This window comes from Tachypleus tridentatus, chromosome 8, assembly GCF_004210375.1.
Source record: "Tachypleus tridentatus isolate NWPU-2018 chromosome 8, ASM421037v1, whole genome shotgun sequence".
Taxonomy (NCBI): domain Eukaryota; kingdom Metazoa; phylum Arthropoda; class Merostomata; order Xiphosura; family Limulidae; genus Tachypleus; species Tachypleus tridentatus.
The window spans coordinates 142,259,094-142,285,957 of record NC_134832.1 but is presented as its reverse complement, the minus strand read 5'-3'; the positions used below and the strand labels follow the sequence as shown (position 1 = coordinate 142,285,957).

At 34.1% G+C, this 26,864-nt stretch overlaps 1 protein-coding gene across 1 annotated transcript in view; it reads right to left on the bottom strand.

Annotated features, from left to right (window-relative positions):
- LOC143223633 (cell adhesion molecule Dscam1-like) overlaps positions 1 to 26,864 on the bottom strand; it is a 126,710-nt gene that overhangs the window by 52,914 nt on the left and 46,932 nt on the right. Inside the window, exons 3-4 of the mRNA XM_076451832.1 lie at positions 9,950 to 10,114; positions 4,381 to 4,536 (exon numbers count right to left, since the gene is read on the bottom strand). Coding sequence (XP_076307947.1) covers positions 4,381 to 4,536; positions 9,950 to 10,114 — 321 coding nt within the window. The remainder of the gene's footprint in view (positions 1 to 4,380; positions 4,537 to 9,949; positions 10,115 to 26,864) is intronic.

The window sequence follows — 26,864 nt, the reverse complement described above, 5'->3', positions numbered from 1 at the left end:
ATGGATTAGTAAGTTAAAGGTTTAAGTTTTATTACCGATTCATTCGTTATTTTGTTGGTTAAACATCAAAAATGATTTCCTGGTCTAGTTTAATAATTTAAGGTTTATTACCAGTTTACCCATGACAGTGTTGGTGAACCATTCATAGTTTTATCCAGGTTCATTCATGGTCTAGGTTAAGCATTTAAGGTTTATAACTGATTTATTCACGACTATGTAGTTTAAACTTATGGTTACGAAACTAGCGAACTTAAGAAAATTATGTTTGCATGTACAAATTAAATGAACTGAGATTTGATGTTTTCTACCAACAGATGATTTATTTTGATGATGTAGTGTTTGTATACAAACTACAAATAGATTTTGATTGTTTCTTTGTTGTTAAATACAAAGCTACAAAATGGGATATTTGAGCTTTTCCACCGCGAGTATCGAAATCCAATTTTTAGTGTTTTAAGCCTTATTACTTACTGTTGAGTTACAATATTGGCCAGGCATGGCCAGATGGTTAAGGCATTCGACTCGTAATCCAAGGGTTACGGGTTCGAATCCCCGTCGCACCAAACATGCTCGCTCTTTCAGCCGTGGGGGCATTATAATGTCGCGGTCAGTCCCACTATTCATTGGTAGAAGAGTAGCCCAAGAGTTGGCGGTTGGTGGTGATGACTAGTTGCCTTCCCTCTAGTCTTACACTGCTGAATTAAGGACGACTAGCGCAGATAGCCGTAATATTTTGCACCACAGCTTTAAACATAGTTAGGTACAAATATATCTTACAATAAGAATTTAAACTTGATTAAGAACAAAATTTTTCATGTACAAAATATAAACTTCATTCATTTTAAATACTGCAAGGTTCCGAAATTTGTTTTACCGTTGGCACTTCTGTATTTAGCCAATCATTTCTTGAACATGTGTAATAATATTTATATATTTACTTCAAAATTATACTCGAAAATACAAATAAGGCTAATCTTCTTCATACGATGTCGTCTTATGTTACCTTTCTAAATAATAATAAAGAAGCTCAATTTTAAACAGGTCAGCTCGCGTTCTTTACGTATCCGTAGTGATTAAAGTTAACAAAACTCATGGGTGGCTACATATTACAGTAAACGAGCACAACATAAATAATTTAGCCATATAAAAGAAAAACGTCTTATGATAAATCCTAATCGACCTGAAACAGCCCGGAACGATCGAGATCTTGACGTAACTCTATCTGTCTATCTAAAAACATAACTATATTAATAGAAAACTACGTCGGAAGAAAGTTTCGAATACCTTCGTTACGAAAATAACGTATTTTGATTGACTAGTGTTCAGGTTTTGATGGTGCAGTGAGGTAGCGAATCGAAGAATATATTAGGCCTTGTGTCATTTTTTTCCTCATGAAATTCGTGTTTTGGTGACGAAAATAAATCCATAAATATATTCTGTCGAATCATCAAATGACTGACTAAATTACTGTCATATTCACATTTATCAAAAACAAAGGGGGAGGTATAAAAAGTGACGAATTTTTAGTAACTTGAAGACAGTTGCTAACATAAAAATTCCGAATTTTGGTCAACCAAAATTTGTTGCGATATTTTTGTTTGAGCAACTGAAATTTTTCAGTTAGTAACAGAAGTAACGCGTCTTCGTAATTCGATGTTTGGCAACAGTGAGCAAAGAGCTTCGCCGAATTCGTGTTTTAGCAGTAGAACGTAACGACAATTCAATAACTACGACAAGTTCTCCTGTAAAAAATAAACGTTTCGAAGCTAGTGAAGCTGATATTCAAATTGATATTTTTACGTAAAGGGAGGGGGAAATAAGAAATTTGATATATTAATGTTTGTAGGAATAAGATAAAGTTGAATTCTTATTTCAAAGTAGACGAAAATAATTAATATTTGTTTCCCGCTAAATGGCCTGGCATGGCCTAGTGCGTAAGGCGTGCGACTCGTAATCCGAGGGTCGTGGGTTCGCGCCCGCGTCGCGCCAAACATGCTCGCCCTCCCAGCCGTGGGGGCGTTATAATGTGACGGTCAATCCCACTATTCGTTGGTAAAAGAGTAGCTCAAGAGTTGGCGGTGGGTGGTGATGACTAGCTGCCTTCCCTCTAGTCTTACACTGCTAAATTAGAGACGGCTAGCACAGATAGCCCTCGAGTAGCTTTGTGCGAAATTCCAAAACAAACAAACAATTCCCGCTAAATGGTTCAAAGGTAATGTATTTTAGTACATCGACGTTTGTTGTGATGCGCGTCAAAACGTGACTGTCAACTGGGTTTTGTTATTTAGTTCATTGTTTTGGTGTTTTACGGCGCAAAGAAACTAGGCTATCTGCGCCGTGTTTTGTTAGAAATATGTTTTTTAGTGGAAGATAATTTTGATAACTTTGGCTAATTGAAGTTTGTTGCTTAAACAGTAAAGCAAACAAATGACATTAGTCGTCAGATAACGAAAACAGTAAAGCAAACAAATGACATTAGTCGCCAGATAACGAAAACAGTAAAGCAAACAAATGACATTAGTCGCCAGATAACGAAAACAGTAAAGCAAACAAATGACATTAGTCGCCAGATAACGAAAACAGTAAGCTTTGGTACCAGTATATTTTCCAATAAAATATTAAGTAATAAGTATTTGTAAACTGGAGTTTGTCGATCAGGAGCAATAACAACAAATTGTTGTGAAGCTTTTGTTTGTTTTCGAATTTCGCACCCGCGACCCGCAGATTACGAGTCGCACGCCTTAACCCACCTGGCCATGCCGGGCCTTGTTGTGAAGCTAAACACGTTTAGTTAATTGTTTTTGGAAAAAAGTGATGTTTTAGTTGGGTGAACAAATAAGGATGACTTTTCTCTCTCCTATTATTTACCGACAGCATCGGGCCTGGCATGGCCAAGAAGTTATGTCGCTCGATTCGTACTTTGAAGATCGCGGGTTCGAATTCCGGTCGCACCAAACATTCCCGCCCTTTCAGCCGTGAGGACGTTATAATGTTACAGTCAATCGTTGGTGAAAGAGTAGCCCAAGAGTTGGCGGTGAGTGGTGATGTTTAATTTTTTTTTTTTCACAGCTAAATTAGGGACTGCTGGAGCAGATAGCCCTCGTGTAGTTTTGCGCGAAATTAAAAAAAACAAACAAACGAAGAAACTAAGAGTAACATTTCCACAGAAATTAATTACTTATTGTAAAAGGATAAAAATGAATATTTTATATATATATATACAAGAAAACTAATTTTTGTTGTATTCGCAGAAATACTGGAACAAACTTATATTTGATATAACTATTTCTAAATACCTTACACAGTTACGCTTGTTAAACAACTGAATACAATTTAAGGCTTATAGTGTATGCTTATATCGACTCTAATAATTATTAATACAATTAAAATACTGGAATTAATAGCCGCTGCTCTAAATAAATCAGCTTCTGTTTTTGTTATTACATCGTTGTAAGATACAATAATATAAAATCATAATAAACAACGTCCTACACTTAGCGATAAAACAAACATATAAGAAATTATATTCTCTCATTTTATTTTTTCCATCAGAATGGCTTCTCAAATCACAATATCGATCGAATGCAGTGCAGAACGTGATTGAGAATACGACCCAATCCACTCTAAACCTAAAACACAAACACACGGACAAGAGCTATGTATTCATAAAACCGCTCTCACACTTTTCTCCTTCAATTCGTTTTTCTTTTAACACCCTTAAGCAACCTATCTTTCTTCTAGCCTTTGGAAACTTACAAGAAATAGTCCCAAGTCTGAATATGAAAGGTTTTATGGCCATGATAAACGGAAGTGTATTTGAACTTCCATAAATTTACACAATAATCACATGACAACTAATCAGTTTCTCTAAACAAACAAAAAAGGACGACTGTGAAGTGACTGTTTGATAACATTACAAAGATGTTCTTCATGTACTTCCAGATGACGACTGTGAAGTGACTGTTTGATAACATTACAAACATGTTCTTCATGTATTTCCAGATGATGACTATGAAGGGACTGTATGATAACATTACAAATGTTCTTATGTTCATGACGACTTCTGACTGTTTGATAACATTACAAAAATCATGTACAGATGATGACTATGAAGGGACTGTTTGATAACATTACATACATGTTCTTCATGTATTTCCAGATGATGACTATGAAGGGACTGTTTGATAACATTACAAAGATGTTCTTCATGTACTTCCAGATGACGACTGTGAAGTGACTGTTTGATAACATTACAAACATGTTCTTCATGTTCCAGATGATGACTATGAAGGGACACAACATTACAAATATGTTCACAATTTATATATATGTTATATGACATTTACACACATATACACAAACGTGTTATATGACATTTACCTCTAACAATAAGTCTTCCCGAGGTGACGCTAGTGAGCACCTCTCCGATAAGCCGGTGTCTTGCTTGACAAGAGTATTCGCGGTAAGAATAGCTAGTGTCAACACTTCTGACATGTAGTTCACCAGTAGGAAACATGACGTACCGTCCATTGGCGCCTAGACATCGAATATAAAGATGGTAATTAAACACTGGTGTTATGATGTACTGTCGGTAAAAAAAAAAAAGTTAAACAGTAGTACCGTTAGTGATTTTAAGAAATGTCAGTTGGGATCTTAAAAGTCAGTAGAAATTTGTCAGATTCTACTGACTTGATATCGTTTTTACCAGAGCTTAGAGAAATATCAATCCTAAACAAATAAGTTTACACAGATATGGTGAAATATTAATTGGAATAGAAAGCACCACATTTATTAGGAAGAATTTAATTAACAACATCGACATTACGCGGTGTGAGATAGGGGTTTAGAGCGAACAGAAAAAAAGGACATTTAAATACACAGTTGGTTTACTTAGGGTTAACTGTGATTTAGATTGGGGAGACCAAGTTTGAAAATCAAGTGACGTACTGTATGACGCACGGTGTCAACTGAACTACGGTTTAGACACTTATCTTCACAATAATGTTTTCATTATAGCTTTTATAAATCCCAGCAGAGAGAAAGTGCTTAGATATTCATAGAAAGGAATCAGGTATACACTAGTATCAACGTCGGTCTAGAAATTTACTAGAAAACGATTAGACATTGGTGACATTAATCAAATATATACAGCTTTCAGAATAATTATTCGTTTTTAGTCAATCTATCTTAGGAGTCACGAAGCTGAATAAACATTACCGTACACGAGTCATAAAACCATGTATCAATACAGCCTGGCATTGTTTGAATATTACTTATGTGTTTTATTGTTTCCAACATTACATGGTGGGTAGGTAAACTTTAACTTATTGTTGTTCCTTTACTGTAAACGGGGAATGAACGAAACTATACTGCACCTTCGACATAATTGCGAGTCCTCAACGGAAGACATTTATTTCACAATTCAGGAGACACGAAAGTGTTTTCAATGCGTACAATGTTTAGATTTTTTTTAGATGTTTGTTTTTCACCCCTGACTTTTCGATTTAATCTAGTAAAATAGCTTCAATACTAGGAATGTTACTCTCGGGGAAACAGTGAACTTGCATAAATTTGAATCCATAACCCATGGGCTTCCAGGGCCCTTAAGGAAGCCCATGTACCACAAGCCGTAATAAATGCGCCTCAGGGTTACATTCCCCAGCTTCGATCGGTTAAACTTTGTCCCTACTTTTAACATGTCTCCTACACCTCCGTTATCTGCATAATATATAATTTTAATCCCTTTCCGCTGTAAATCGTTAATAAAAGTGTATAACGTTAACCAAGTTAAATTTAATGTGCACTTAATGATTACTTTGTTTGGATCAAACTTAAAGAGTTCCACTAAAATTATTGTTTCTATACTCTTCAAAAAAAGAAACGCAAAAGGCAAAATTTGAGACAAATTGTTAAGAAGTTTATTCCGGGTAGTTCTGTATGACATGTGTGAAACTTTACACATTCACTGCTGAACATTCAAAGTCTGCAAAGGCGAAGTCCACGCTCACTATGTGAAGTTTAACGTCACTCAACGTCAATAACGAGTATGCCTCCCGTGAGCATCAATAACTGCTTGGCATCTCCTGCCCATGGAAGCAATGAGATGATGAATCACATCCTGTGGAATGGCTGTCCACTCAGCCTGCAAAGCTGCTGCAAGCTGAGGTAGAGTCTGCGGTTGAGGTTGTCGCCGTCGCAGACGTTGGTCCAACTTGTCCCAAAGATGTTCGATGGGGTTTAAATCTGGTGATCTGGAGGGCCAGGGAAGAACGTTGATGTTATGGTGTCTCAAGAAGACAGTGATGAGTCGGGCTGTGTGAGGACGGGCGTTGTCATGTTGAAAAACGTCGTTGACGTTCACCATGCTGGGTTGCACATGTGGCCTAAGAATCTCGTCAACGGTTGCGTACGGTCTGATCGGAAATCCTACACAGCCCTGGTATGGTTGAGGCAGTAGACGTCGCAGTGGTGGTTCTATCCCGAAGGTGACGTAACCGGATGTAGCGATCTTGTGCGGGCGTGGTCACATGAGGTCTGCTAGATCGTGGACGGTCACGAGTTGATCCATGTTGTTGGTGACGATTCCATAGCCTTGTTTATGGTGCTTGGGTGGACCTTCACAGCTCTGGCAACATCTGATCGAGATTCGCCTGCTTTCAAGCGACCAATGGCGTTGTTGCGTTGTGCTTCAGTCAGTCTTAGCGTAACTGTATTGCGTATCGTTGGCTTAACACTGAGCTATGGAAACCGAAAACCCGTCACTTTCATAAGGATTTTGCACATGTTGCACTTGCAGAACATGCAGATCTCTCAAACAAATTTGTTGGACACGAATGCATTTTGGCGAAAAATCCGTTGTTTTCCTCCGTTTTCAAAGTGCACAACTTTTATTGTCATTTTGGCCTGACAATCAGTGCCTTAACACGTGTAACGTCACATACTCTGAGCTTGTAACGTTATTACGTATATTTCTCTTTAAAATAAAAACAATATCCCTTTTGCGTTTCTATTTTTTGAAGAGTATATTTTTAAGAGCAACGTTAAAAATTATAGACAGTACACAGTTGTCTTAGGAATTTACCTATATTATGAGGAAATAATTTTCCTAAAAATCTTACTGACAAATATTTGTTTATAAAATTAATATACTACAGACAAGGATCTAGTTTTTTATAAATGTCACCAACGCTACATTCACACAATGTACAGGTTTCAAGAGCTAAAAATGAGATCAAGGCGAAGTTTACTGTAATTATATAAACTCGTAACGTTACTAGTAAGCTAGACTTCTAGAAAAACACTGATGTGTAAATATAGGCTTCACCGGAATTTAATATAAAACAGATCTCACTATTAAATAAATAATCCGCCCACGCATATAATATAAAAGCTTAGGCCTACGTGCTTTGTTTGGAATAGGAAAACCTTTCCATGTTTGAATTTGGAATTAATGTTAAATCAGAAAAGAACCCGAGCATAATCACTCACTTTGCGTCCTGACAGTTTGGTTTCGTCGCGTGAGTTAGACACATTAGGCTACTAATCAACCGCTATTACAAAACCTATCAGGTCTTTGTGAAGAATGTACCAAATCAAAGTAACTTAGAGAGCAAAGAACTTTCATTTCTAGTAATTTATAGCCTTCGACAAATCAACTTTAAACTAGAAAGATGAAGTCTATCACAAGTCGTGTGTTGCCACGCAATATGTAGACAGAAAGTTTTAAACTGATGATTTATTTAAAAAGGCTTCTAGGCTTACGGTATCCATTGTACAAAATACCCACGCACGCTTATGCTAAAAAAAATAAAAATAAAAGGCAGCAGTAACGTACTCTCGCAAGTTTCAAGTTGTGACCATGACAACCGAATTATAGAACGAAGCAACTTTTAACGGCATATTTTTAAAAATGTTTTATAAGCTTTGTGCTTCAGGTTGTTACAAGCTTTTTTTTGAATGAATCAGATAATCTTCATAAATAATTAAGTAGAGAGAACTGGAAAAATTCTACATTTAAGTAAAAAATAATAATACAGACATACAGAATGTGTTTGATCTAATTAATATAGAAACAATTTTATTTACGGCTTAAATACAAACAACCAATAGTTAAGAACGTAAGATATTTCAATGCCTGACAATGTCCGGTTTAATAAATAAAGTTATAAACGTAGGAGTAGACCGCCATTTTAAATAATTTGAGTCAAAACACACAAACCGTGCATCCGATCCAAAGGTACCTGTGCTACCAGCGACAGTAAACGCCATTCTCGTTTGATAAAGTCAAATCACGTGTTTGGCTACCTTCCCTCACTCTGTTAAATCTTTATTCGCAGAATTATGGCGCTAAAATTGAAATGACCGCCAAAACTGAATCGTTTGTGTCACTGTTTTTAAAATGAAGTTTAACCTTTGGGAAGTGTCTGTCTGAGCTCTTCTATAAAATTTCATCGAAACGTGATTTAACTGGATCCCCACAACAACTTGTGACATAAGGCGCAAATAGAAATGGACGATTATGCTTCAAATGCGTCAGAAAGTATCGGCCCGACATGACTAGATAGTTAAAGCGCTCGACAACATTCCTTTCAGTTTACCCGTAGGTACAGCGGCAAGTCTGCGGATTCACAACCTTAAAAGGAGGAGTTCGATTCCCCTCGGTGGACTCAGCAGATAAGCCGATGTGGCTTTGCTCTAAGAAAACACACACACGTTCCTTTTAATTTACAATACGGAAATATTTTATTTCATACTATATATTTTAGATTTAAAGATCTATATTTCACATTTCATGGAGTAATAATACGATTTAACACACAATACAAACATTTTATTTCAGGGTCTACAGTTTACATTACGGGAACATAACATTTTTTTTTCATGTTACACAGAATTATATGATTTAATATAGGACGCATAGGTCACACTAAAATATATTGGCGCCGGCATGGCTTGTTGGTTAGGGGCGCTGTACTCGAATCTGTGGGTCACGGGTTCGAATCCCCGTCACACCAAACACGCTTGCCATTTCACCCGTGGGGGCATTATAATGTACCGTCAATCCCACTATTCGTTGGTAAAAGAGTGCCCCATAAGTTAGCGGTGGGTAGTGATAACTAGCTGCCTTCCCTCTAGTCTTACACTGCTAAATTAAGGACGGATAGTGCAGATAGCCCTCATGTAGCTTTGCGTGAAATTCAAAACAAACAAATAAAACATCAGGAAAGATTAAAAAAAAAAGAATAAATTTATTGTGTTTTCATATTTGTATTGACACATTGAAACTGTCATTCGTCTTATTTGTGGATAAATATATAAAAAAATGTCTCAAAAGAAACGAGATTAGTAGTGTTAGTATTATAATAAACAAATTAATTCGTGTATCTAGGAATGATTACATTACAGTTTTAAATTGTAGCCCATCATACAGTATCTTAATACAATGACTACGTTTGCCATATCGTTTAGCCCTGATCTTGAAAATAATTAGATTTGACAACTATGTCACAACTCTTAAAACGTGTTCTGACACACTTGGCAGGTGTTGCCTGCATATTTATTTGCTGGAACTCGTGAGTCTAAAGGCGCCTTCCGAGACAATCTACTTAACTTTGCAATGAAGGTAAGTGAACTGATAAAATACAGTCTTTCACATTCTTTCCTTGAAACTACAGCAACTTACATTAAGATTGTGGTTAGAACCAGCGACAAAAGCACTTTCGATGCTGCTAGTTAGAGACCGAAGTAGCAGTTTCAGCAAGATGGTGAGATTGTGATTTTGTAATTTTAAACACATAATAAGTCACACGAACTTAATTTGTATCATATCAGCGACAGAACTGTAGTTTGTTTTAAAAATATGGGCTATATCAGACTTAAACCATAACCATATGGAAGAATGTAAACTAGTGCTTAGAAAATAATTCTAATAAAAAAAATAAATATTTACCCATCACACTCGTAGGTTGGATGACTGTTCCAGTTGGTTTCTCAGTCCATGACGTCACTGTGACGAAATCTTTCACATGATCAGGTATATGACAGTACAAAACTGCTGTGTTCCCAGCGTTAGCAAACTTGTCATACACTTCGATTGTATAATGTTGATTAACAACTGTTGAAGTCAGAGAAAAAAAAAGTCACTAGAAGTGGTGCAATGATCAAAATAAAAACACTTTTAAAGAGATTAAAAATTATTCTTTAGGTTTAGTGGAACATGTAAAGAATGTCATGGTCATCTAACTGGACAGTACTATGTATTGGACCTTTTTGTTCACCGCTTCCGAAATGTTTTCAGAGTCGACCCACCTTATATCTCGAATCTTCGCGAACCTATATGTTCGAAATGTTGTTCACTCAGTCCATTAAGTTTTGTTTATTTCATTCTTGAAAATATGATTTTATTTTACCGCCAAACTCGCAACCTGAGATTCGAAAATCACTGCTTTAGAGAGTAAGCGAAGGGCTTTCCAGTGACTCATTTGTAATAGTACGATAATCTAGTCACCTTTATAAAAGGAAACACCATTTTACAAGGAATAGATTGTTTTGAAGTGAAGGTACTACATCAAATGAAGTTTTCAAGGGTGAAAGTTAATATTATTAAAAAAGTTTAATAATAGTAATTTGTTGAAGTTTTAGAAGAGGTGGTGCAGCCGTCTATTGGGTACTTCAAGATGGCTCAGTACTGCCACCTAGTAGACTTTTAAAATGTACTAGACCGCTATGTTACTGGAAATGTCTAGAAAACACAGTTTCAGTTTTTGGTGGCCTCTTTGAGAAGACACATCGCTTTCGGGCACCACAGTTTGAGAAGATATTTCTGCCTTAACTAATGGGTAAGGGACTTCCTGGTGGTCATAAGACAGATCGTTATTTTGGTAAGAAGTTATCAAAGTTTGTTTTCCCATCTAATGGACCCCCCGCTAGTACAGCGGTATGTCTCCGGATTTACAACGCTAAAATCAGGCGTTCGATTCCCCTCGGTGGGCTGAGCAGATAGCCCTTTGTGGCTTTGCTATACGAAAAAACACACACACACACACACATCTAATGGAAGAGTACAGTGCCACCATTTAGTGAACATTGATAAGTGGTAGGATTCTCGCATATTAGTTTTAACTCATTAGGCATTGTCATCCTAATGCACATTTAAGAAATATGCTACTGCCCTCTGATAATTATTTAATGGACCAATGTCGAAAAGCTCTCACACACCACCAGGTTTTTTGTAAACATTGTATCAGTTGCTTATGAACAATAACACTTTCACACATTACTGAGACCATTAGATCTAATTTGTAACTGTGTCTTATATTTATTTACAGGTTATGGAAAAAAAACACATTAGAAACCTGTGTATATTCACCTTTAGCCGTTAGAAGTGCTTCGCTCATTTACGGTATGTTACATGCAAATTCGTTAAAGACGTGCTAAAGAATACGGTTTCGTTACTCGGGAATATAATTTGACGTAAATCAACTTTTACATCAAACCAGTGAGACTTATGGGATGATCGTGACGCTGTAACATGCAGTTGCTCATGCAGAGCCTGGACGTTGAATAGTTTAAATCACTAAAGTGCCTACTAATCGGACTTCTGCGATCTGTTTTTTGTGACGTCATCTAAGTCACACATCCTTTACACGTTACTTGGCAACCAACGTGGAATAGTGATCACTTATGCATATTAAAATAATACAGGTATCTTGGAATAACTAGTGAATTAGTCAGTTGTATACCTGATCCATTTAATATGTGTAAAAACATTATTACATTTTAAAGTATATTGTTTTATCCAAACCATGTATAATTGATTATCTCTCTCTCCATATATATATATATATATATATAACTATTGAAATTATGATGGAGTTAAACTTCTTTCAGTTTAGTACTATACTGCTTAATTTGATGTCGAAATTCTTTTATGGTATTAATCTGTTTTTGGTTGTAATCTGAAACCGAAAATCGAACACTCAAGGATTATTCATCAGTCTTTCTCCTCATGTCTTTAACTTGTAACAAATTGTGATTTCGGAACATTGTAGGCTGTATCACTCACCTTTACTGGTAATTTAAAATGAATTTTTTTATCTTTTATTTCTTTTGGGAGGTAAGTAACGAAATATAATTAAAATGTGACAGATGGGGTATCTTCCCCATTGTGCAGATTTTCCTTTTGTGCGCGTATTTCTCCTATTATATCTATCTTTACTGCTTTTAGAGTCTTTGAATTTAGTTGGCCATCACGTGTTTACAACGCTCTGGCTTGAAATTTTATCCTAGTTACATTGAAGCCAATGTTATTGTATTTATATCTCTCCCATGTTGATTTTACAGTTATCATAAGAGTTTCTATTATAATACATAAGTTTAGTTATATTAAGCACAAAACGTGTTTCTAGATGAAGATAAGTTATGTTGTTAAGCTCTTAAAAGGTAATATTTTTACATGTTAAGAACTAGCTTAGTGTAACATATAATATTATTAATTTTACACAATGTTCTTTCTTTTTATAATTAGAAACGTCAAACGAACTAATCTTACGAAATGTAATGCATAGGAAATGTCATGAAAAGCTGCAGAAACCCGTCGAAAAATGTGCCTGCATGCATAACATTAAGCCCATTAAGTCATCTCTTTGGCTTCTAGCCAAGTTCTGGGCATCTCTCGGTGAATCTGCGACCATCAACAAATCAAGTTTTACCAATCACTGTTCAGTTTCTATAGCTGTCTTGATGGAAACTTACACAACCGTATGATTTATAATATGAAATCCGAATTTCAAAGTCATCTCTTTAACTCAGGAGTTTTCAAACAGAATGAGGCGGGATCAGTAGAACGTTACAACGATCAAAAGCGACGCTTAGGATGTAGTTGAGCATTAGGTTCAGCTTTAGACGCCAGCATAAATATCCACAAAACACGAGGAAATAGAAGGCCAAGAATATATGTTTACAAGATAGAAATGGTTACTTTTATACTTACACCGTATCCTGCCTGGTTAATTTAAAATAAAGAGATATTCTATACATTATCATGAATCAAACTCTGTTTATGTAGCTTTTTTTTTTACTCAGTATTCTCTTTAACATCTCTCTCCCCCAAAAAATGAAAGAAAAACCACTGTAAATACATTTAACACGTCGTACTATAGTGTCTTCTCCCTGTTCTGATAATAGAGAGATATTTTACTTCTGTTATTTTCAGTTTATAATACTTTAATTCACTGGACTAAGAAAGTTGTCTGGTTATCTTTAAAAAAATGGAATTTATATTCTTATATTCTTAAGTCCTTGCTTATAATATTAGGCCCAGCATTTCCAAGTGGTTAAGACACTCGACTCGTAATCCGAGGGTCGCGGGTTCGAATCCCCTGTCACACTAAACATGCCGTTGGGGCGTTATAGTGTAACGCTCAATCCCACTATTAGTTGGCAAAAGAGTAGCCCAAGAGTTGGCGATGGGTGTTGATGACTATCTGCCTTTCCTCTAGTCTCACACTGCTAAATTACGAACGGATAGAGCAGATAGCCCTCGCGTAGCTTTGCGAGAAATTCCAAAATCAACCAAAGCATTCGAACAAACAAAAAACTAAGAAATATTTCACTTTGGGCTACACAAAGTGATATGATGTAACATGCAACAGAAAAATTTCAGTTCGTGTCTTTACCTTTAGGTCTTATAACTTATTCCAAATTAAAGTATAGAAACATTTTTTTTTCAAGTCCAATAATTTATTTCAAAGTAAAGTACAGAAACATTTCTTTGAGGTCTTATAACTTATCTCAAGCTAAAGCATAATACTATTTCCGTTAGGCCTCGTAGCTTATTTCAACTTAAACAAAACTCTTTAATTTCTCATAGCTTGTTCTAAGGAAAAACACAATAACATTTCCTTCCTATTTCGTATCTTATTCTAAGTAAATACACAGCAAAAGTTACTTCATAACTTATAGATCTTTTTAGCTTAAAATAGTGAAACATTACCTTTTTGCCTTTTATATCATTCCGATTAATAAATATTTACCTGCTGTCTTATAGGTTACTTTTCGTCTTTTTCACATTATTTGACTTGTAAAATAACTGTGTTTTAGTACTTCATCTTAAACAAATGTCATACGAGACTGTTACAAGTATATTTATCCTTAAACATAAGATTGAATAAAATTCATTTTTTCAACTTGTTTTTAGGGGTTTATTTATAACAATTTATTAATTATTGTTTCGTTCATTTTTTGTCTTGCTATTTTTTTTTCCGATAATTCATCCAGCATTATTTCTTTGGTTTAAAAATTCTACTTACTTCAGCCACGCCAAGAAACGAAAAATTATCGTAGAAAGTTTAATAAACAAAGAGAGCTTTTCAAAAATCTGCATCATCCGGGAATTTTACACTAGCTTTGTAAAAACATCGATACACGCGTGCCCTCTAGCACAAAATCACAGTAAGTGGAGAAGAAATATTTTCTGCAATAAAAAATAAAAAATATCGTATTCAAGAGGTCTTCCCGTAAAACGTCACGTACATAAATTGTTCTACAGAAAGTAATATATTGAAATACCATTTTAAGTATTTTTTTCCCCAAAATATAAAATATATAAAATTAACATTTCTGGCCAAGCGTGTTAAGGCGTGCGACTCGTAATCTGAGGGTCGCGGGTTCTCATCCCCGTTGCGCCAAACATGCTCGCCCTTTCAGCCGTGAGGGCGTTATAATGTGACGGTCAATCCCACTATTCGTTGGTGAAAGATTAGTCCAAGAGTTGGCGGTGGGTGGTGATGACTAGCTGCCCTCCCTCTAGTCTTACACTGCTAAATTAGGGACGGCTAGCACAGATAGCCCTCGAGTAGCTTTGTGCGAAATTCAAAAACAAATGATAAACAAACAAACAATTAACATTTCTCAGTAGATCATTACACGAAAGAAATGTTTTCGTAGAACACAGTATAGACGTTGTTGATTTTCTGCCACATAATAACACACTACATAACAACAATAAACTGTGGCTAATCTCACTTTGTTACTTCTACATGTCCCATGCTGATCGCGGGAAGTTTTCCTTTATTATTGATCGTGCTTAGCCTAATGACCACGATTACGTAATATTGCTCGACATCACATTACAGCAAGCTTCCTCTAAGGTCACTAGTAGAGTATAGAACTTAGTAAATTATTCATTCGTACACTCTTCTTTGTACACGAGCATCGGCCACAAGCACCATGTTTAACCGGACCAGAAAATAAAAATGCCATTTGATCTGTTTTGAAAGGGGGTGGGGTGAAATTGATGTGGCAGAATGAGATGGCAGTAGTTCGGGTTTCTGTAGTCATCTTTTTTGTTTAATAAAAATGAGTGCTGATTTCGAAGTGTGTCTAGCAGCTTCGAATTCTCCCTTGTCTTGATAACGAAGCAAGGATATGTATATATTATATACATATATAACTAGATTCAGTTGTTTTGGGTTCGAAAGCTCTCTTTTATGATCTGTTACTTTGCAGATTATTTTAGTCATTTTGTATTTGAATCTGGTTTAGGTTGATTTTATGCATTATAGAACCGAACTACGATTTATATATTACTTAGATATCGTATATACACACACACATATATGGAGAGAAATATGTTTTTACCCATATAATTGTGACGCACTAAATAATTTATTTTCTAACTCAGTGCATCCATGTTGTTTTTGTTATTATGTTAGATCAATCCTGCCAAAGGTTAGTTTCATTGTAAACATTTTGATTTTTCACATAATGAACCACCTTTAAACGACAAAAAAGATTCATTGCTTTCGCTTAGAGACAAAAAAGAAATTTATTTAAACTCTTGAACACTGACAATTTCAATTAACAATTTATTTTGTGACTTTCTAGGCCTAGCATTGCCACGTGGGTTAAGGCACTCGACTCGTAATCTGAGAGTCGTGGGTTCGATTCCCTGTCGCACCAAACATGCTTGTCCCTTCAGCCGTGGGGGCGTTATAAGTGTCGCTCAATCCCACTATTCTTTGGTAAAAGAGTAGCCCAAGAGTTGGCGGTGGGTGATGACTAACTGCCTTCTCTCTAGTCTTACACTGTTAAATTAGGGACGGCTAGCGCAGATGGCTCTCGTGTAGCTTTGCGAGAAATTTAGAAAACAAATAATTGTGACTTCCAAATAAAAAATGAGATTCACTTGTTCTGAAAAAAACGTTACTGATATATAATTGATCTCTAAAATGGCTGAGCGATAAGTCACTGGATTTACGACGCTTAAAAACTGGGTTTGAGATTTCTATATTTGAAATTACTATACGTAAGTTTCAAATATTTACACAGTATATTTCAATGTTTAGATAGGATCTTTAATCGGTGTGAAAGTCTAGACCGTAAAATCTATGTCAGCGTCATAGTTTCTCGGAACGTGAATTTTCCATTATATCCAACTTTCTCAGCCCATGCTCTCAAAAATAACACAAAAAACACGTATATAGAGGGATAAAAATTTTCTATAAGACAGACCAGAGTACCAACTAAACACACACACACAAAGAAAAATATCACAGTAGTTTCAGAAGAACAGATTGTATGTATTTACAAAATAATAAATTACTTGTCACAGGATCTTTATATATATCTGTAGATTCTGTTTTGTGCCGACTAGACGTAGGTTAATCAAGTAGTAGAATTTGTCTGACACTCTTATAACGCACTTGTGACCTGAAAGTATAGAGCTGAAGTGTAGAACCATAATTGTAGAGAAAGAAAAAAAATTTCAGCTCAGAGAGATAACAACAAACATGGAGAAAGGCTGCTATATTTTGAAACTACTAACAGGACGTATTTTGGAAACAGACACACAGACAACTTTACACAGCACGTACAAACATAAAAATACAAGAGGCCTTTCTATAGTACCGACGACTATCATTAGTAAATCCCACTATTCGTTGGTAAAAGAGTAGCTCAAGAGTTGGCGGTGGGTGGTGATGACTAGCTGCCTTCTCTCTCTAGTCTTACACTGCTAAATTAGGGACGGCTAGCACAGATAGCCCTCGAGTAGCTTTGCGCGAAATTCCAAAACAAAAAAAACATTAGCAAAGCAACAAAAAAGAGAAGTAAAAGGGTATAAATATTTTGACTTCAAAAGAGGGCGCTGTCTGTCACAAGCAGTAAGGAAACGAAACGTTCAGGACGGATAGACAGATTACGTACATGTATGTATGTATCTGTATATATAAAGAGAGAGAAAGTTTAAATTTTTATAGCAGTAGCGGGTAAAGCATGCAGTAGGGTACAAGTGGGTATAACTATCAATACTTACACACAAACAAATAGGTAGGCACATAGAAAATTAGAAATGGGGGTGGTCTTCGTAATACTGAGCGGCATATAGTTATATACGCAAAATTGTATTTGAAAATATGTTTGGATAAATAGACAACTGTTCACATAGGAACTAACTCTCCGACGCACTCAGATACAGAGAGACATGTAAGTATTCACTTGAGTGGGTGTATGAGTCATCTTAGAACAGTATTTATTGATTGGAAGAGCACAGAGTAAAGCATTAAGAGAGGATTGTTTTGGCAGGAACTTTAACGGGTAACAAGGACACTCGACCTTCAACCCGTCATCAACGATAAGGGATTGACTGTCACTCTTATAAGACATCCACAACGATGGAATATATTGTGGCATTACAAGGATCGTCAGCTCCAAAATTCCAAGATCTGTCACAGGGCCAACTTGGTCTTGCATCTGAGAAGAAATGGAACAAAGAATTCGCAAGAGGACAATGACATAAGAAATAAATTGTTGTCTGTTTTGTTTTGTTGTTAGCTAGAAACGTTGCCTGTGTACTGATGTTTTAGTTGAAAATCCTAATTTGTAGTATTTATTCTAGCGGAAGTCTTAATTTATTTAAATTGTTTGTAGCGACGACAATAGTTTGCCTACGTTGTTTCTATAGTGAAAGTAATCGTCTCTGTTACTAGCAAAAATATTAGTTTGTACAGAGTTGTTTTTATCAAACGTTCTAGTGTTGCTAATATACTGAAATACTCGTAACTGTGTTATTGGCCATAATCCCAGTATGTCTTAAAAAAATCCTAGCTTTTATAGTGTTGTTTCTATAGTGAATATGCTCGTCTGTGTTACTAGCGGAAATCTCAGTTTGTACAGTTTGTCTTAACTAAATCCCAGCTTTTACAAAGTTGTTCCTATCGTGAACATACTCGGCTGTGTTACTAGCGGAAATCCTAGTTTGTACAACATGTCTTCACGAAATCCTAGATCCGAGTGTGTGTTGTTTGTCACTAAAAACAAGAAGACAAGAAATGTTGCACAAAACAACCATCCAGTGGTAAAAATTTCGAAAACAGAACATTATTAACAGTATATATACCTCATATACTGAATCTTCTTAAACAAAGTTACGTAGTTCAAGTTACTAAACGGACTCAAAACCCCACAGAAATTCTAGAGAAGTGTTTAAAAACAACACTACAAGATGAGAACGTTCTTTGAATAACACTACGTTGACATGTTCTTTCTCAAAACAACACTTCAAGTATATTTTGTTTCATTGGAACGCCATTGTTTATATAACAGCAATACTTTGTTGTTGTTGTTTTGAATTAAGCATAAAGCTACACAATGGGCTATCTGTTCTCTGCCCACCACGGGTATCAAAACCCGGATTTTCGCGTGTAAGTCTGCAGACATACCGTTGAGCCACTGGGGGGCGTAATACTCTGTAAATTAATATTTGCTATAACAAAGTTATATGATTTTAGAACAATACTACAATCATTATCATTGTTCGGAAGTTAGATTTTATAGTTCCAACATTTTTTTTTGTTGAATTTATAAGTACTAGGATGTTCTTTAGAAAAATCTAACTGTATACAAATTGGTGTTTTTTCTAAGAACGGCATTATATAATAGTCGTCTCTAATAGGCGACTCTCGGGGTACATCAAGTCCTCCAAAATCTGATTTCTGGTCCACTTTCACCAGATATTGAGGACATAAGCAGAGATATATTTGAGGGTTATTGTATTCTCCTACAAGCTCAAATTCAACCATTGGGTTAATGTCAGAACAACAGGCCCAATGTGAAAACTCATTAAGTACTACTGCTCTGGACTTTTAGAGTTTTAGCTGGAAAAAATACCACACAGACCAGTATTTTTGTTAAAGGAACAACGTTATATAGACGGGAATTTTTGCAATAGGAACAAAACTATATAGACGAAACTTTTCGCGAAAGGAACAACACTATATAGACGAGAAAATTCCACTATAAGAACAACACTATATAGACGAGAAAATTCCACTATAAGAACAACACTACATAGAAGAGAATTTCCACTATAGAAACAATACTATACATGTTAGTATGTTTATTACTATAAAAATCTATAGTAACAACACTATGCATGTAGAACAACATATATATGGACTAGAAGCTATAGTAAGAACAACATATATATAGACTAGAATTTTCACTATGTGTACAATGATATACACGTTAGTTCTCATTTTTGCTATAGGAAGCTACAGTAACAACATTATACAGACTAGAACATAGGAACAACACTTTATGGACCAGGATTTTTGCAAGGAATAGCATAGTACAAATACATATTTGCATAAGTGTATATACGTTTTTCCTGTAACGTATCTGTGTCAGTACTCGCGTTTAGAGAAGGAAAGAAGACCCAGACGGCGTCAGTGCCCTCAGTTACAAATTGTGAGACCAGTGCGCCCCTGACCCACTAGCGTCAGCTCTTCCGACCAATAAATACTCTTCTACGACGACTCAAACCACTGCAGTACGACTTAAATGAATATTTATTTATACATGTATTTTCTGTGTGTGTTTGTGTTGGAAATACGTTCTTTATACGAGTATGTACCAAAGCACGCTGTGTCATACACTTCTTTCGTTTATTATTATGTATCTATTTGTCGGTAAAATGAAATTATATTGTTCTCTCTCTGTTTCCGTGAGTTTAGTTGTTTGTCAGTATTGGTAACTTTCTACCCCATTGTATCCAGAACTATATTTATCCATCAGATTAAAGTTTTCTATATATAAACTACACTATACAGACCAGATTTTCACAATATGAACACTAGACAAACTAAAGTTTCACAATAGGAACAACGCCATATAGACTAGAAGTTTAGAATTTTTACTACAGGAAAACACTATACAAACTAAAATTTCACAATAAGAAGAACGCTATATAGACTAAAAGTTTAGAACTTTTACTATAGGAAAAACAATATACAAACTTAATTTTTCAATTGGAACAACGCTATATAGACTAGAAGTTTAGAATTTTTACTTTAGGAAGAACACTATACAGAACAGATTTTCAAAATAGGAACAACATTATATAGAATGTTCACTATAGAAACAATTCTGTATAGATTAGAATTTCTGTAATAGGAACAACATCATAAAAAGTAGAAGTTTTGCAAGGAATAACACTATAAAGTTTGATAAGTACATGAATGATAATCTGGCTTTAAGGAATAACACTATAAAGTTTGATAAGTACATGAATGATAGTCTGGCTTTAAGGAATAACACTATAAAGTTTGATAAGTACATGAATGATAGTCTGGCGTTAAGGAATAACACCATAAAGTTTGATAAGTACATGAATGATAGTCTGGCTTTAAGGAATAACACTATAAAGTTTGATAAGTACATGAATGATAGCCAGGCTTTAAGGAATAACACTATAAAGTTTGATAAGTACATGAATGATAGCCTGGCTTTAAGGAATAACACTATAAAGTTTGATAAGTACATGAATGATAGTCTGGCTTTAAGGAATAACACTATAAAGTTTGATAAGTACATGAATGATAGTCTGGCTTTAAGGAATAACACTATAAAGTTTGATAAGTACATGAATGATAGTCTGGTTTAAGGAATAACACTATAAAAGTACATGAATGATAGTCTGGCTTTAAGGAATAACACTATAAAGTTTGATAAGTACATGAATGATAGTCTGGCTTTAAGGAATAACACTATAAAGTTTGATAAGTACATGAATGATAGTCTGGCTTTAAGGAATAACACTATAAAGTTTGATAAGTACATGAATGATAGTCTGGCTTTAAGGAATAACACTATAAAGTTTGATAAGTACATGAATGATAGTCTGGCTTTAAGGAATAACACTATAAAGTTTGATAAGTACATGAATGATAGTCTGGCTTTAAGGAATAACACTATAAAGTTTGATAAGTACATGAATGATAGTCTGGCTTTAAGGAATAACACTATAAAGTTTGATAAGTACATGAATGATAGTCTGGCTTTAAGGAATAACACTATAAAGTTTGATAAGTACATGAATGATAGTCTGGCTTTAAGGAATAACACTATAAAGTTTGATAAGTACATGAATGATAGTCTGGCTTTAAGGAATAACACTATAAAGTTTGATAAGTACATGAATGATAGTCTGGCTTTAAGGAATAACACTATAAAGTTTGATAAGTACATGAATGATAGTCTGGCTTTAAGGAATAACACTATAAAGTTTGATAAGTACATGAATGATAGTCTGGCTTTAAGGAATAACACTATAAAGTTTGATAAGTACATGAATGATAGTCTGGCTTTAAGGAATAACACTATAAAGTTTGATAAGTACATGAATGATAGTCTGGCTTTAAGGAATAACACTATAAAGTTTGATAAGTACATGAATGATAGTCTGGCTTTAAGGAATAACACTATAAAGTTTGATAAGTACATGAATGATAGTCTGGCTTTAAGGAATAACACTATAAAGTTTGATAAGTACATGAATGATAGTCTGGCTTTAAGGAATAATACTATAAAGTTTGATAAGTACATGAATGATAGTCTGGCTTTAAGGAATAACACTATGAAGTTTGATAAGTACATGAATGATAGTCTGGCTTTAAGGAATAACACTATAAAGTTTGATAAGTACATGAATGATAGTCTGGCTTTAAGGAATAATACTATAAAGTTTGATAAGTACATGAATGATAGTCTGGCTTTAAGGAATAACACTATAAAGTTTGATAAGTACATGAATGATAGTCTGGCTTTAAGGAATAACACTATGAAGTTTGATAAGTACATGAATGATAGTCTGGCTTTAAGGAATAACACTATAAAGTTTGATAAGTACATGAATGATAGTCTGGCTTTAAGGAATAACACTATAAAGTTTGATAAGTACATGAATGATAGTCTGGCTTTAAGGAATAACACTATAAAGTTTGATAAGTACATGAATGATAGTCTGGCTTTAAGGAATAACACTATAAAGTTTGATAAGTACATGAATGATAGTCTGGCTTTAAGGAATAACACTATAAAGTTTGATAAGTACATGAATGATAGTCTGGCTTTAAGGAATAACACTATAAAGTTTGATAAGTACATGAATGATAGTCTGGCTTTAAGGAATAACACTATAAAGTTTGATAAGTACATGAATGATAGTCTGGCTTTAAGGAATAACACTATAAAGTTTGATAAGTACATGAATGATGATAGTCTGGCTTTAAGGAATAACACTATAAAGTTTGATAAGTACATGAATGATAGTCTGGCTTTAAGGAATAACACTATAAAGTTTGATAAGTACATGAATGATAGTCTGGCTTTAAGGAATAACACTATAAAGTTTGATAAGTACATGAATGATAGTCTGGCTTTAAGGAATAACACTATAAAGTTTGATAAGTACATGAATGATAGTCTGGCTTTAAGGAATAACACTATGAAGTTTGATAAGTACATGAATGATAGTCTGGCTTTAAGGAATAACACTATAAAGTTTGATAAGTACATGAATGATAGTCTGGCTTTAAGGAATAACACTATAAAGTTTGATAAGTACATGAATGATTGTCTGTCTTTAAGGAATAACACTATAAAGTTTGATAAGTACATGAATGATAGTCTGGCTTTAAGGAATAACACTATAAAGTTTGATAAGTACATGAATGATAGTCTGGCTTTAAGGAATAACACTATAAAGTTTGATAAGTACATGAATGATAGTCTGGCTTTAAGGAATAACACTATAAAGTTTGATAAGTACATGAATGATAGTCTGGCTTTAAGGAATAACACTATAAAGTTTGATAAGTACATGAATGATAGTCTGGCTTTAAGGAATAACACTATAAAGTTTGATAAGTACATGAATGATAGTCTGGCTTTAAGGAATAACACTATAAAGTTTGATAAGTACATGAATGATAGTCTGGCTTTAAGGAATAACACTATAAAGTTTGATAAGTACATGAATGATAGTCTGGCTTTAAGGAATAACACTATAAAGTTTGATAAGTACATGAATGATAGTCTGGCTTTAAGGAATAACACTATAAAGTTTGATAAGTACAGTCTGGCTTTAAGGAGTTTGATGTACATGAATGATAGTCTGGCTTTAAGGAATAACACTATAAAGTTTGATAAGTACATGAATGATAGTCTGGCTTTAAGGAATAACACTATAAAGTTTGATAAGTACATGAATGATAGTCTGGCTTTAAGGAATAACACTATAAAGTTTGATAAGTACATGAATGATAGTCTGGCTTTAAGGAATAACACTATAAAGTTTGATAAGTACATGAATGATAGTCTGGCTTTAAGGAATAACACTATAAAGTTTGATAAGTACATGAATGATAGTCTGGCTTTAAGGAATAACACTATAAAGTTTGATAAGTACATGAATGATAGTCTGGCTTTAAGGAATAACACTATAAAGTTTGATAAGTACATGAATGATAGTCTGGCTTTAAGGAATAACACTATAAAGTTTGATAAGTACATGAATGATAGTCTGGCTTTAAGGAATAACACTATAAAGTTTGATAAGTACATGAATGATAGTCTGGCTTTAAGGAATAACACTATAAAGTTTGATAAGTACATGAATGATAGTCTGGCTTTAAGGAATAACACTATAAAGTTTGATAAGTACATGAATGATAGTCTGGCTTTAAGGAATAACACTATAAAGTTTGATAAGTACATGAATGATAGTCTGGCTTTAAGGAATAACACTATAAAGTTTGATAAGTACATGAATGATAGTCTGGCTTTAAGGAATAACACTATAAAGTTTGATAAGTACATGAATGATAGTCTGGCTTTAAGGAATAACACTATAAAGTTTGATAAGTACATGAATGATAGTCTGGCTTTAAGGAATAACACTATAAAGTTTGATAAGTACATGAATGATAGTCTGGCTTTAAGGAATAACACTATAAAGTTTGATAAGTACATGAATGATAGTCTGGCTTTAAGGAATAACACTATAAAGTTTGATAAGTACATGAATGATAGTCTGGCTTTAAGGAATAACACTATAAAGTTTGATAAGTACATGAATGATAGTCTGGCTTTAAGGAATAACACTATAAAGTTTGATAAGTACATGAATGATAGTCTGGCTTTAAGGAATAACACTATAAAGTTTGATAAGTACATGAATGATAGTCTGGCTTTAAGGAATAACACTATAAAGTTTGATAAGTACATGAATGATAGTCTGGCTTTAAGGAATAACACTATAAAGTTTGATAAGTACATGAATGATAGTCTGGCTTTAAGGAATAACACTATGAAAGGTTTGATAAGTACATGAATGATAGTCTGGCTTTAAGGAATAACACTATAAAGTTTGATAAGTACATGAATGATAGTCTGGCTTTAAGGAATAACACTATAAAGTTTGATAAGTACATGAATGATAGTCTGGCTTTAAGGAATAAACACTATAAAGTTTGATAAGTACATGAATGATAGTCTGGCTTTAAGGAATAACACTATAAAGTTTGATAAGTACATGAATGATAGTCTGGCTTTAAGGAATAACACTATAAAGTTTGATAAGTACATGAATGATAGTCTGGCTTTAAGGAATAACACTATAAAGTTTGATAAGTACATGAATGATAGTCTGGCTTTAAGGAATAACACTATAAAGTTTGATAAGTACATGAATGATAGTCTGGCTTTAAGGAATAACACTATAAAGTTTGATAAGTACATGAATGATAGTCTGGCTTTAAGGAATAACACTATAAAGTTTGATAAGTACATGAATGATAGTCTGGCTTTAAGGAATAACACTATAAAGTTTGATAAGTACATGAATGATAGTCTGGCTTTAAGGAATAACACTATAAAGTTTGATAAGTACATGAATGATAGTCTGGCTTTAAGGAATAACACTATAAAGTTTGATAAGTACATGAATGATAGTCTGGCTTTAAGGAATAACACTATAAAGTTTGATAAGTACATGAATGATAGTCTGGCTTTAAGGAATAACACTATAAAGTTTGATAAGTACATGAATGATAGTCTGGCTTTAAGGAATAACACTATGAAGTTTGATAAGTACATGAATGATAGTCTGGCTTTAAGGAATAACACTATAAAGTTTGATAAGTACATGAATGATAGTCTGGCTTTAAGGAATAACACTATAAAGTTTGATAAGTACATGAATGATAGTCTGGCTTTAAGGAATAACACTATAAAGTTTGATAAGTACATGAATGATAGTCTGGCTTTAAGGAATAACACTATAAAGTTTGATAAGTACATGAATGATAGTCTGGCTTTAAGGAATAACACTATAAAGTTTGATAAGTACATGAATGATAGTCTGGCTTTAAGGAATAAACTATAAAGTTTGATAAGTACATGAATGATAGTCTGTTAACACTATAAGTTTGATACATGAATGATAGTCTGGCTTTAAGGAATAACACTATAAAGTTTGATAAGTACATGAATGATAGTCTGGCTTTAAGGAATAACACTATAAAGTTTGATAAGTACATGAATGATAGTCTGGCTTTAAGGAATAACACTATAAAGTTTGATAAGTACATGAATGATAGTCTGGCTTTAAGGGAAGTTTGATAAGTACATGAATGATAGTCTGGCTTTAAGGAATAACACTATAAAGTTTGATAAGTACATGAATGATAGTCTGGCTTTAAGGAATAACACTATAAAGTTTGATAAGTACATGAATGATAGTCTGGCTTTAAGGAATAACACTATAAAGTTTGATAAGTACATGAATGATAGTCTGGCTTTAAGGAATAACACTATAAAGTTTGATAAGTACATGAATGATAGTCTGGCTTTAAGGAATAACACTATAAAGTTTGATAAGTACATGAATGATACTTTAAGGAATAACACTATAAAGTTTGATAAGTACATGAATGATAGTCTGGCTTTAAGGAATAACACTATAAAGTTTGATAAGTACATGAATGATAGTCTGGCTTTAAGGAATAACACTATGAAGTTTGATAAGTACATGAATGATAGTCTGGCTTTAAGGAATAACACTATAAAGTTTGATAAGTACATGAATGATAGTCTGGCTTTAAGGAATAACACTATAAAGTTTGATAAGTACATGAATGATAGTCTGGCTTTAAGGAATAATAAGTACATGAATATAAAGTTTGATAAGTACATGAATGATAGTCTGGCTTTAAGGAATAACACTATAAAGTTTGATAAGTACATGAATGATAGTCTGGCTTTAAGGAATAACACTATAAAGTTTGATAAGTACATGAATGATAGTCTGGCTTTAAGGAATAACACTATAAAGTTTGATAAGTACATGAATGATAGTCTGGCTTTAAGGAATAACACTATAAAGTTTGATAAGTACATGAATGATAGTCTGGCTTTAAGGAATAACACTATAAGGTTTGATAAGTACATGAATGATAGTCTGGCTTTGGAATAACACTACATGAATGATAGTCTGGAATAACACTATAAAGTTTGATAAGTACATG